General features: G+C 40.7%; 1 protein-coding gene across 3 annotated transcripts in view; it reads left to right on the top strand.

The window, feature by feature from the left end:
* LOC109985589 (vitamin D3 receptor A) overlaps positions 1–10,817 on the top strand; it is a 93,095-nt gene extending 82,278 nt beyond the window's left edge. For all 3 annotated transcript variants that reach the window (XM_029277763.2, XM_065961668.1, XM_020635993.3), the window contains one exon: positions 860–10,817. In XM_029277763.2, coding sequence (XP_029133596.1) covers positions 860–1,113 — 254 coding nt within the window. In that variant the 3' untranslated portion in view covers positions 1,114–10,817. The remainder of the gene's footprint in view (positions 1–859) is intronic.
* The last annotated feature ends 1,547 nt before the right edge of the window (positions 10,818–12,364 follow it).

Below are 12,364 nucleotides of genomic sequence, written 5' to 3'. Positions count from 1 at the left end.
TTTGATTATGTCTGTAGCAGAAGTATTCAATCACTGCTCTAAGAGTGTTCTAGCATAAGAGGCAGCCTTTGTTTTCATTTTTATTGAGTCAATTATGAAAGCTATTCAAAGGAAAACAATTCACACTAACCCTAACCCACTGGGGAAATATATAAGAATTGAAACCAGTTCTCCTGTAACCTCTCAAGCCATTTCCTCTTTTAATTGTTTCATGCAACATGGAGATGTGCTGATGAAGTCACACACACAGATGCCTTAAAAAAATCAAATTCTAAAGTAACAAACTGATTTTTCTTTAACTGGAGTATCCGCTGAGGGTGAGGTACATTAACCATATCGGCTCTCACCTGCCTTCTCCCCACCGTGCACCAAGTGACAGACTTACATGGCAGCACCTTCACTAACTGTGGAAGATTCACACACACTTGTGCAACTTAAACATTAAAGGAAATCAACAAACTATTTTTAAAAAATCAATTAAGGACATGTCAGGAGGACAATAAAAACCCCATGAGAAATAGAAAGCAGTGGTGATGTACAGTATTTATATATTGTGCATGAAATAACCATATTTAGAAAGTGTTGAGTGTAAGCAGTCAGTATAATAACATGGCTTGTGCTCTGTAAACTAAGTGCAAAGACCACAATTACAATCCACTTACTTTACTGTGGCATTGATTTAAAAGACATCAATCTGCTTTGACTGATGTTCTCTTTCTCCTCCCATTCATCCTCATCCTCTCCACCTCAACCTCTCCTTTGCTCCCCCCTCCCCCCTGTGCACCCCCCTGACCCCCACCTCCTCTGCACACAATGGTTGCATTCCCTCCTCTGCATCTTCTCCCCTAACCAATGGCAGATCGTCCCGGCGTCCAGGACCACGGGCGCATTGAGCAGCTCCAGGACCACCTGTCTGAGACCCTGCAGGCCTACATCCGGGTCAACCATCCGGGCGGGCGCCTCCTCTACGCCAAAATGATCCAGAAGCTGGCCGACCTGCGCAGCCTGAATGAGGAGCACTCCAAGCAGTACCGCTCGCTCTCCTTCCAGCCCGAGCACAGCATGCAGCTCACCCCGCTGGTGCTGGAAGTGTTCGGTAGTGAGGTGTCATAGCAGAGGAGGAGAGGCGCACACACACAGGATGATTTAACAACCCAAACCGCCTTTTTCCCCCAGCCCTGATAAACCTGGACATGTGGGAGAACGAAGGATAATCACCTCTTCATAATCTGCTCATCCTCCTCCTCCTGCTTCTCGTCCTCCTTCTCCTCCTCCTCCGCATCTCTGGACCTCAAGCAGCAGACACCTGGACCTCTGGATTAATGGATTTCAGACACCATGAAATGTTTCTGCAGTACTTGGATAACCGGATGATCTCTGACCTCTGGATTTGAAAACACAGTGCTGCATTAAATTTCATTACATCCAGATCCCTTCTACCGGAAACATAAAACAAAAACAACACCTTTATCATCACCACCTCGGAACCCTACCGCTGGACTCCTGCCTTTTTTCTGTTTTTTTTTTTTTACAGTGATGACAGCTCGACGGATGTGACTTCCACATCCTTTAATACCATCAACCTCATAACATTGTTCCATGTTCACACCGTCGCGGTGACTGACAGGAATAGTCTCAGATTTACTTCTTTTAACCATGCTGCCACGCGTGAGGTACAGATATATTTCTAGCCATATTACTTCACCAGTGTTAGACAGCTATAAACATTTACAGATTTTTTAACAGCAAAGACATCCAAATATATATAATAGATCTACTTAGCCAGCAAAGGAGCAAGCTTCAGAAAAGGCATGGAAATAAAACTTCAATTTACTTTGTTAAGATGGGAGTCTAGCAGGTGCGTTTTCATGCCCTGTGTTTCAGTGTTTTGTGCAAACTTAAGAGAGGTTTCAGACAGTCAGCTGAAGCTTATGTTGGAGTGTTTTAGTGTAAAAAAATAAAGGAAGGGAAGGAAAAGGAGACGTGGAGGAAAAAGAGTAAAGGAGGTAGGATGGATGGAGAGGAAATGCTACGGTTAGAGTTCCCTGAGGGGAATTTCACAAAGCAAGAATGTATGTATAATGCTATATAAATATAAATGATACGTATAAGCTGATATATATATATATATAAATATATATATAAATATATATATATTTAAGAGAGTGGTTGCTTCTGAGAAAGCAAAACAGTTCTGAGTGTTGTATAATGTATAAGATATGAAGGCGCCTCCTCAGCTGTGTGTGTGTGTGTGTGTGTGTGTGTGTGTCCTCTTTTAAACGACACACACACAAACACACACACACACACACACACACACACACACACACACACACACACATTAGAGCGCACTGAGAAGCGTGCGAGGAGTCCTTCTAATTTTGGTGATGTGTGTACAGTTTATGAGAATATTGATGGACCACAAGGGGGTGTGTGTACAGGCTCTGGCGGAGGGTTCAGTGCAGGGAAGCACCTCTCTGTTGATGTTTTATAGTCGTGCGTGGACCTGTGAAGTTTGTAGACTGACATGCGCAAACACAACGTCACGTTTTAAGCCGATGGTAATTATCCAAAACGAAGCGTTTGTTTCGGCTGCTTAGATTTGCTGCTAAGACAGTTTAGAGCTTGATAGTTGGACAGAAGCCAACTACCCGGCTGTTGCCTCAGGGAAAAAGTTTGTCTGGTGTAGTGTACTTGGTGTTTATGGTGTGTGTGGCGTAAGCTTACAATCAGAAGACAGAGATTGTTTTTGAAGCTCTATATAGGCATCACTGTGATTTCTAATCAATACAAAATAACAGCATACGTAAGCTAACGGTGGAACCTTTTTTCAAATGATTACTAAAGATATTCATTCCTGAGCTTATCTGTTTGTATTTAACTCATTTTAAGAAACAGGTTGCATGAGCATATTTGGACGTTATCGTTAAATTTAAAAGTCCCCTATTAAATGCTTTAGAGAACAGATACTTACATTTTATTATCATCATAAGCTTCGTTTCGTTTCAGGTCAAAGAAACTATTCTACAGATGGTAGCGCTGTACAGTAGTGAACAGTATATAGGAGCATCTAGTGTTGGTCGAATGAAATCCTTCTGATGCTCTAAACGGAGAGTTTGTAAACCGAGAAAGAAACTTTTTTTTATACTCAATATAAAAAAAAAATCAAGCCTCATACTTTATAGTCACAGTTATATAATTTCAACACCAGCTACATAAGCGAGGTTTTTAGGATCTTACATTTCAACATCACTACATATCATATCATAACCTTTCTGTCGACACATTGCATGCTCACCCCCTCACGCAGGCCTGGATCGCCCCCTTGTGGACAAACTTTGTAAATACCACTTGCTACGTCTGTACATAGTTAGAGATTAATGTAGGCAAAATACGAGAATTCAGATGTTGATGGCAAGATGCTCTGGAGATACAGCACTATATGCAAATTAGGAGATGGACTCCTGTGTTTTATTCAACTATTACGGGACCTTAGGTTCAACTCCTGGTGAAACATCTGACTTGTTCTTGGGCGCCCAGTAGAAGACTGCTGGATTTGGGTTTGACCAGTTTGGCTTTTTTAAAAGCTGACGTTCAGTACATGAGACATCTGATCACAGATCAAGGCTCGGTCAGAATTGCAATTCATTCCTCCTGTGTCAATGTAGCTGCCCCACTTCCTTTTGGGGACTAAAGAAACAATCAATCTTTAATTTAAGTATAGCACCCATTCATAACACATGCTATCTTTACACTGCTTTACAAAAAGCAGTGAAGAAGTAGTCATTCCTCGAAATGCCCCCGACCACAAATCTGAAGAAAACTCAAAAAGAGGACTGAAAGAAAAAGCAGCAGAATGCTTTTCAATCTGAGGAGGTGTAACATTGAACATGGCTTCTTCTGCAGTGAAGGTAGCCCCTATTTTTACAACTAATTATGTAAAATCATGCATGGTGTGTCCCTTCTCCAAGGTGAAGATTTAAACACCTAACTCTTGCATCGTCTAAAGGTGCCTTGCTAGTTGCAGGCACCTAAAGAGCCCTGAGAGGGGGGATGTAAGGATTGGGTTCAACACTCAGTAAACAACTTTGGAAAAGGGGGCACTACCACACTTGCCGTTGTTGTCACTTTTTAAAGAGCCAGACTTGGTCACACTCTGTTATCGACGATGCTCGTCTTCTCTCTTGCAATGATGAGACTCTGGTGTTGTGATTGCAAAGGCTTTATGTGACTGAACATTCCCGGTGGTGGTCTCGTTGAGTGTTTCCAGCCAGCTGAGACCCCGTGCACGATCTAAACTCAAAAAAACATCAGTCTGAGCATCTTTGACTCTGCAGCAGGTTTTCTACAGGCACCCAACAGCTCAACCAGGAAGTGTCCTCTGTGTCCCTTTCAAGCTTATGGATGTACATCTTCTCTCTTTCTCTCTTTTTCTGAAGTCTATCGAAAAAGCTTTTGACAATTATACAGTGTACCCATTATATCTTCATTTTGGTGATTTTATTTTATTTTTTTCACTCAATTTTCTTTTTTTCTTTTCAAGATTGTCGATATTAATGCGTGTCAGAGTTTGCTGTCTAGCTAGCGCTTTGCTTTCTGCGCTGGAACGTCATTTAAAATGAAGCAGAGACGAGCGCGGTGGACTCCTGGAGCCTTTTCCAAACGCAAATGATCGAGATCCCCTTCCCCCTTTTTTATGGACTGAATACAGAACAGCCCCCTTTTTAACCAGTGGCGTGGCTTCACTCTTTGTTCAGACAAGGAAGCTCAGTGGCAACCAATCACCTTCCTGTTTGTTAAGGGAGGAAAACACCTGGAGTTGTAATCTGAGGGGAAGGGGAAACGGCGGAGCTGAATCTCTTCATTTTCAATGGAAAGGCGGTCATCAGCTCTGTAAAAAAAAAAAGTAAAGAAAAAAACCCCGCTACATCTGCTTTTCCAGAAGCAGGATGTCCCAACACAATCAAGTGATCGTGAATTAACACTGCCTCACATGACTGACACGGGATTCAGCCAGTGGCATCCGCGACAGCATGGGCGTGCCTCTACATTCATCACTCAACCATCTAACCGCCTCCTTTTCTGCAATAGCCAACTACAGCAGGATTACTCTCCATAGCTTTAACTCAGCAGCCATTCAGGCTCTGCTTCTTTGGAAGGAAAAAAGAAACTCAAAAAAACAACAACAACTCACCAAGGGCTGATAGTAGGAGTCGCAGATTTAGCTGCTTCAGAATGGGACGTGTCACTTTACTGTGAAATGGACAATGCAGGAATAGCTCCTTTTTTTTTTGCCTCCCAGGATGAAAAAAAAAAAGTTTTGGATTGGACCTCAAGAAGACTGTGTAGATCTGTATAGAGAAATCTTAGGAGAAAATGTATTTTTAAAAAGAAGATTTGCCACATGGGGACGTAGTGACGGTCTGTACAGGGCGGTGTGTGCAGTGACTGACGATGACATGTCGCCTCCTAAACCCAAAGTGTGACATTTACCTTTCTCACAACTCGGTGTCTTGCATTGCAGCTCTTGGAACTTTTTTTTTTTTTGGTTGTTGTTGTTGTTGTTAAGCAATCATCATTTTGTTTTAGGAATAGTTTTTGAACTACATAAAAAAAGGAGACTTTTTTACATTTAACTTCAACTTCTACATTATCTGTTTGAAAAGGAATGCAGGACAGAGGGGGGACGACGGAGAGGCTGCGCCGTTCTTTTTTTAATTTTTTTAACGGTTCTGAGAAGTTCCCTCCAGATTAAAAAAAAGGCCATGTTTCTTTCCGGTCACATTGGGCTTCACGATAGATCTGGCCTCACAAACTTGAACACTAACTTACAGTAGGTGTGTGAGTTTTGTGAGAGGGTTCATTAGCGATCAAATGAACCGAAACAAGGCGGCTGTCTCTCCCCTCTCTCCCCCCCTCGTCCCCTCAACCCAGGTCAGCAGCTCCACCTCAGTAGCCTTACTTACAAAACCTCACTCAGCTGGAAACATTTAACAGATACCTCAGTAATCATTTACAGGATGACTTGTTTTACAATAGCCTTTAAGGGAACCAAACATAAACCCACAACATACACAGAAAAACGACTTCCATCTCCTCAGCGACCTCCGCAGTGTTTTCTATCTTTACCACAGTTAACTAGATGCCAGTTTTTTTAGAAAAAAAAGAGGAAGGTTGTCGGTTAGAATCCTCTTGCCAGTAGACCAGTCAGTATATGAGTGGATCCCAATGGTTCTCGATGTTTCTAACTCTCACTCTGTGTGTCGTTCTGCTCTACTCACCTCGACCCTCATCGCTGCCTCATTCTGTGTTTTTTCTGTCTGTGTTGTCTCTGCGAACAGACGACGTGCCGCCAAGCTTCGGCTCTGCGTTTTTAACCCAACATACTACCTCTCCCTTCCGCACATATATACTCAGTGTGTGTGTGTGTGTGTGTGTGTGTGTGTGTGTGTGTGTGTGTGCGTGTGTAAAAACACACATGTTTAGTTGCAGCATGATTGTGTTTAACACTTACTTAGGAAGGTTTTTGTTTATATGTACAGTCTTTTCCTTTTTTAACGATTTTCAAATGCTGGATGATTTTTTCTTTTTTTAAATCTCAAATCTTAGTAAAAGTCAGTAAAAAGAGAGAGAGGCCTCGTCAGTATCATGTCACCACTCAGGTGTGTAAATGTGTGAAGCTACATTCACATAACTTTTATGATAACACAAAGTTCTTGAAGTGTGTAGGTGACACATTTGTGGGAACACAGACCCCCTAAAGAAGCTTCAGAGTTAAGGTAGCTTTGCTCACCTGGCTCGAGCATACAGGAAAAGGAGACGCAGTTAAAAGAAAGACAGGTTTGGGTAGTTCGCTTACAGATGCAACTGAAGCATCCTGTAGCTGGATAAAGTGTTTGCTCTTTGGACGCGTTTGTTTCTCAAAACCAAGTGTATTCACCTGGTTCAGATTCAACAATGAGTGAAACAAACAACTTCAAAATAAGCCGAGAGGGAAAGGGGACTTTATGTGAACTACAGTTTCCTTACAGAGTTGAATAAGAAATTGATCCCACTCTCATGTCTGACCATTAAAAAAGTATCTAATGGTGCGAGAATGTTAGCGGAGCGAGAGCAGCAACTTCAGGAAAAATAATTAAAAGCACTTCTTGTTGTTTTTTTTTAATTGAATTTGTTATAAAATGAGTTCTGTAGAGCAGATTGTGTTAACTACACAATCGTCCAGGCTAGCTGTTTTATGCTAAGCTAAGCTAACCTACTCTCTGAATTTAGCTGCATAATAAACACGGAGACATGAAAGTGACATTTTGCTCCTCAGAGGAACAGTCAGCGGTTGTGGAATAAGCTATTTAAAGACGATAATGACACTAAACTCACGTGAGATGATGCTGAATCTTAACCAGAGCAGGTTAGGGAATATAGAAATATTTTAATAAAAGAAAATTGAAGGAGACGTTCGAGTTCATCGAGCACATTTTTGTCAGAAAATACTAAAAGAAAATTTTAAAAAAAGAGAAGATAATGTCTTGTTTTCAGTCTGTTATATGAATTTAGCATGAACCTGCAGCGTGCACACTAAGTCGTTTGGACTCCGGCGGAACAGGAGGCTCCTCCTTAAGATCGGGAACACCTTTAAATTATTTTTGATACTACTAAACTAGCAGCTGTTTTGACGATGTCATCAGCTTTGACCAGAAGACGACTTGACTCGGTGACTCGGTTATTCTTCTGGAGGTCAGGGTGCTCGATGGTGATGCACCGTCACAAACATCTTAATCAGACCAGAGCGACCATTTTCAGATTAACTCGTCCGCTCAGCGACAAAGAGTTAGAAAGAGTTAGAGAGAAAAATACTGACTTAGATAATAAGGATGTTTGTTCGACTCTGATACTACGCAGTATGTGTGGCCCCCTCAGTCTGCTTCGTTTGTCTCTGACTCTAGCTTTTCCTCAAACCTCTGAAAAGGCTTTCTAACATTGGGATCCCATTTTTAGATAGTCTAGAGATACAAGTAGTGTTTTTTTCTGCTCCACAGCTTGCTGAGTCTCTCTCACACACACACACACACACACACACACCTGCTCCAGCTCAACCGCGGCACTCTGCCTTCTTCACTCTGCTTCCGAGTCCTTCATCGGTCCGCTGCTTTCACTCTGCTTTCATGAAAACCAGGCCTTTTAAAAGACATGCTGTGAATGACACGACAAGCCTTTAGTGATCACTTTTTGTATCGTATGGACTAATGAATCACATTTCAGCTCACAGCATGTGCAAGTTCACTCTCTGCTCAGTTTGTATTGCAATCAGCTGATGACGACGATGATGATGATGATGGAAAGCTTTGAGCCGTTATGGAAATAGAAAAGTTTCATTTCATAAATGTGACGTGTTTTATTACCTTTTGGCTAGAAAAAAAAAGTGACTTAATTTGTCAGAATGAAACTCGTTTGTCTGATGAAGTAAAAAAAAAAAAAAAATGTATTGGACTTAAGTGAAGTGATTCCTGAAATATGAAATGAGAATAATCTGGCTAACCCTAATAGCCACATTATTCCAAAACATCAAATGTTAGTCTGTCCTCAGGAATAGTCAAGTTATTTTAACACCTTCATAGAGGAAGGTCCGAGCAGTTCGTGGATTGTTGAAGTAGATCTCTTCAGCCGTCAGCCGCGATGAAGGCTGTCTTTAACGTTGTTTAATCCTTAGTGGCAAACGTAAAAGTATTCCAATAAAATATTGATTGTGATTTTACAAAGCCAGAAAATAATAAAGACAACAGTTCATTAGTTATTCTTCCTTTAAGAACATGGGGGGGATGGTGTTCTACCTTTTCTCTGATTGGTCAGTTTGTTATTGTAATCCTGATCTGTTCGGATTTATGGAGCGTTTGTCTGACATATTTTAACACTACTCTACTCTAACACTGAACAAGTGAACTGATTGAATCGAAGGTAGACAACCAACCCCTGTAATAGACTCGGTCAAATTATTATTCCTCCCTATGAAATCTGGAGCCTTCATTTTGAGAGCAGCGATGTGATGTCCGTTTCTTGTTAAAGAGAAATCAAAATGTTTTTCTCCATGTGAGGATCTTTTCTGTGATAGTAAGTCAACCTCTCCCGAATAGCATTACATTTTTAGAGGAGTACTGTGTCGCTACTGCCAGCGCTGGGGATCTACTGCAACAACTCCAAACCAATCCCAAAGTACAAGTTTAATAAGAAAAAGAAACATGTTGACATAGAGCTCGTGTTCAGAATGATTTCCTCCTCAAAGGTCAAATGTCTGGACCCTTAGGAGAGCGGGTAGACAGGAAGCGGGCTTTTCTACTGTCCTGACGGGTGATTGGCCGTCATTTAGGATTGTTGTTCATCTGTTGTTCTGATTGCATTTCTCTGCTACCTCTTTAAATATGCGCTTGCTCACACATACACACACACACACACGCACTCAAAGACTGCGCTCACAAGCGAACACACAGACTGACAAAAAGACCAACACTGAACACACACTCAGAAGGACAAACACACACATGTGACGCACACCTGTGTGCACTTCTCTCTCTCTCTCTCTCTCTCTCTCACCAGCAGTTTTTTGCCAATGATGCACTTGTTGTTTTGTCTCTATGCTCTGCAAAACATGTGATGTCTCAAAATGATTTGTTGTCATCATCTCTGTTTGTCTTCTTCTTCTCTTTTTTTTTTTTAAATAAAAACTCTAATCTCTGTAGTCACACCTCGGGCTAGCCGGGTGGTTAGGAAATAAAAACATGAATTCATCCAGTACAGAAAGAAAGTTTAATGTCTTTTTAAATAAATAAATAAAAAACAACATAAATGCACATATTGCTCAGCTCAGTTGTAACCTTGGTGTGCCTAGAACCCACAGCCTTATTTTGGGACAATATCAGGGGTTTTAAAAGCAGAGTGCAGGACGACTTGTCTTTGTACTTCTGATGTTAAGACAGTTTCATTCAGTTCCAGTAGCTGTTCTGTTTTCCCTCTCTTCACATCCACACTTTTCAAAATGTTCATTTCGGTTTTTACGAGTTAAGGGTAGCTTGCTCACGGGAGGTTGCCACGTTGTCGGTCATTCTTTAATTCCATTCAGCACTTTTATTTTTATTCTTGATGATTTCAGTGAACGTTTGTTCATATTGTAAGCTCTCCTGCTTCTAAAAACAGCACCTGGTTTAAATTCCCGTACTGTTCTGATGTACAGAACTTATTGATTGACTTTAATTTGACTTGATTGAACCTTTTGTGTTTTTTTCTAAGAATGACCAGCGGCGACGACCTCCCATAGCAGGAAGTGTTGTCATCATTAAGAGGACAAAATAAAAAAAATTAAAAAAGTTGTAGTTGTGTCCCAAGATAAGAACCTTTCCCCGTCACCCATGCACACCACCATGCAGTAAATCTCACCCGACCTCAGTGCTTCTAGCAGAAACTTGCTAGAAGCAAATCTTTTCAACATATACAGTTGCCATGGCAGCGCTGTTGATGGCACAGTCAGCAGCCTTATTATAAACAAAACAAATAGTGTCATACAAACAGAATCTTAACCCATGTCTGTCTCTCTCGCTCGCTCTCTCTCTCTCTCTCTCTCTCTCTCTCTCTCTCTCTCTCTCTCTCTCTTTGTGAACAGAATCACCACCTGTTTATTTTTTTGTGTTGCTCTTTTTTTTTTTTTTGCTCTTGTCTTTGAAGTTGATTCAATGTACTTTGATTACATGCATTGTATGTAGTAAAAAAAACTGATAATGTTTTGGGGAAATCACAAATAAAACAGCTGTACATAATGATGCAAAACATCAGCCATGTTTTCCCGTTTGTTTTGTTTGAAGGTTGCAAACTCTTCGATTTCAGAGAGTTCACTCTTATTGTAGCCCATTCCCTGAAAATGTTTAAGGAGGACTGCCCCTGAAAAAAGCATTCTGGGTAAAGTCATTATGTTTTGACACTATAATGAGAATATTTGCCTTTCTATCAATGCTGTGTGTAGTTCAACCAGATTACAATATCAACATAAGAGCAGAGAAGAACATAAACGAGAACATGTCACCACCTTGTCCCACTCGCTCAAGGTGAATTCCCCACATAAAATCCTGCTGATCCAAACTCTGCAGGAGAAACTCCGGAAAAAGTCAGAGTGAAATAATTCGGCTGTTTGCGTTCACACAGGCAGCTCATCTGAAAAAATCTGGAGTTTTGTGTGAACGTGCTTTGTGTCTTCTAAAGCATGCTTTTATGTTCTTATACCATCTTAAAAGGAAGGAGATGTGTTGTGATCACAGCACTGGATACAAAAGAAAACTTTCAGGATATACACATTGTATGTTCAGATATTAAAACGTTGTGTTTCTATTCTTTTGCACCACAGCTGAATTGTTCCTAATTTTCTAACATTTGTAAAGCCTTTAAAATGAAAAAAAGAGAGCCTGGAGAAAAGCACAAATATAAACACAATGAATGAAGCTCAGCAGCATGGACCTTCAGGCTTTCTTTTTCTTTTTAAAGATTAAGTTTGAGCTTTAGTATCTGGACACGTTAACAGACATGGGTTTGGTCAGTAGAGGGTGCTAAAATGCTGTTGAAGATAGGACAGTGTGTGTGGGTGTGTTAGTTTGCATGTAAACACAAATAATTTAAATACTATTTTGCAGCATTTTTCATTTCCCATTTTAAGTCAAACGTTCAGTTTCAAGTGAATTCTTACTTTTACTGATAGTCTGAGTAATGTCATATTTTGAGACCATCTTTAATTATTTGTATTTCATTTTTTATACTCGGGTACCTAAACAGGATGTGGATCTTAAAAAATAACTAAACACAGATTTCACATCAGGAAGTATGTGTGGTGATAAAATCTCCAAAAACAGTCGAAGCTGTTTAATCTGTTTCTGGTCACTCTGTCCATTCATCACCTGAGTGAAGCGTTCGACTGGACTTGAACATGGTGCACATTCACGTCTTTGGTCAAAAGAGGGCGCTAAGATCGTACAGTGACGACCAGCTGATAGACTCTCAGAAAATAATTTGTCACTATGAATGAGAAGACACACAAAAAGAAGTCTCTGCCCCTCTTTTCCTGAGTTAGAGTTTGATGGCTGCTTTAGAGGAACAAAGAGGATTCTGGGAAGGATTAAACTGCGTATAACTCGGGTAAACATCCAGATCCATTTGGGAAATTATCATTCATAAGCTCTTTCTGTCTTTGTGGTCCGCAGAACTCATTGGGGAAGATTTCTTCATTGTTTTGTGAAAAGCGTTTGAGCTAAAAGTATTTTGATGTTTTAAGTTCCTCTCTCCTGAAATGTAAAATCCCCACATTCAAAGTCCCATTAGTGCACACTTCATCAGT

This window comes from Labrus bergylta, chromosome 12, assembly GCF_963930695.1.
Source record: "Labrus bergylta chromosome 12, fLabBer1.1, whole genome shotgun sequence".
Taxonomy (NCBI): domain Eukaryota; kingdom Metazoa; phylum Chordata; class Actinopteri; order Labriformes; family Labridae; genus Labrus; species Labrus bergylta.
This window is presented reverse-complemented; position numbering and strand designations above follow the sequence as displayed.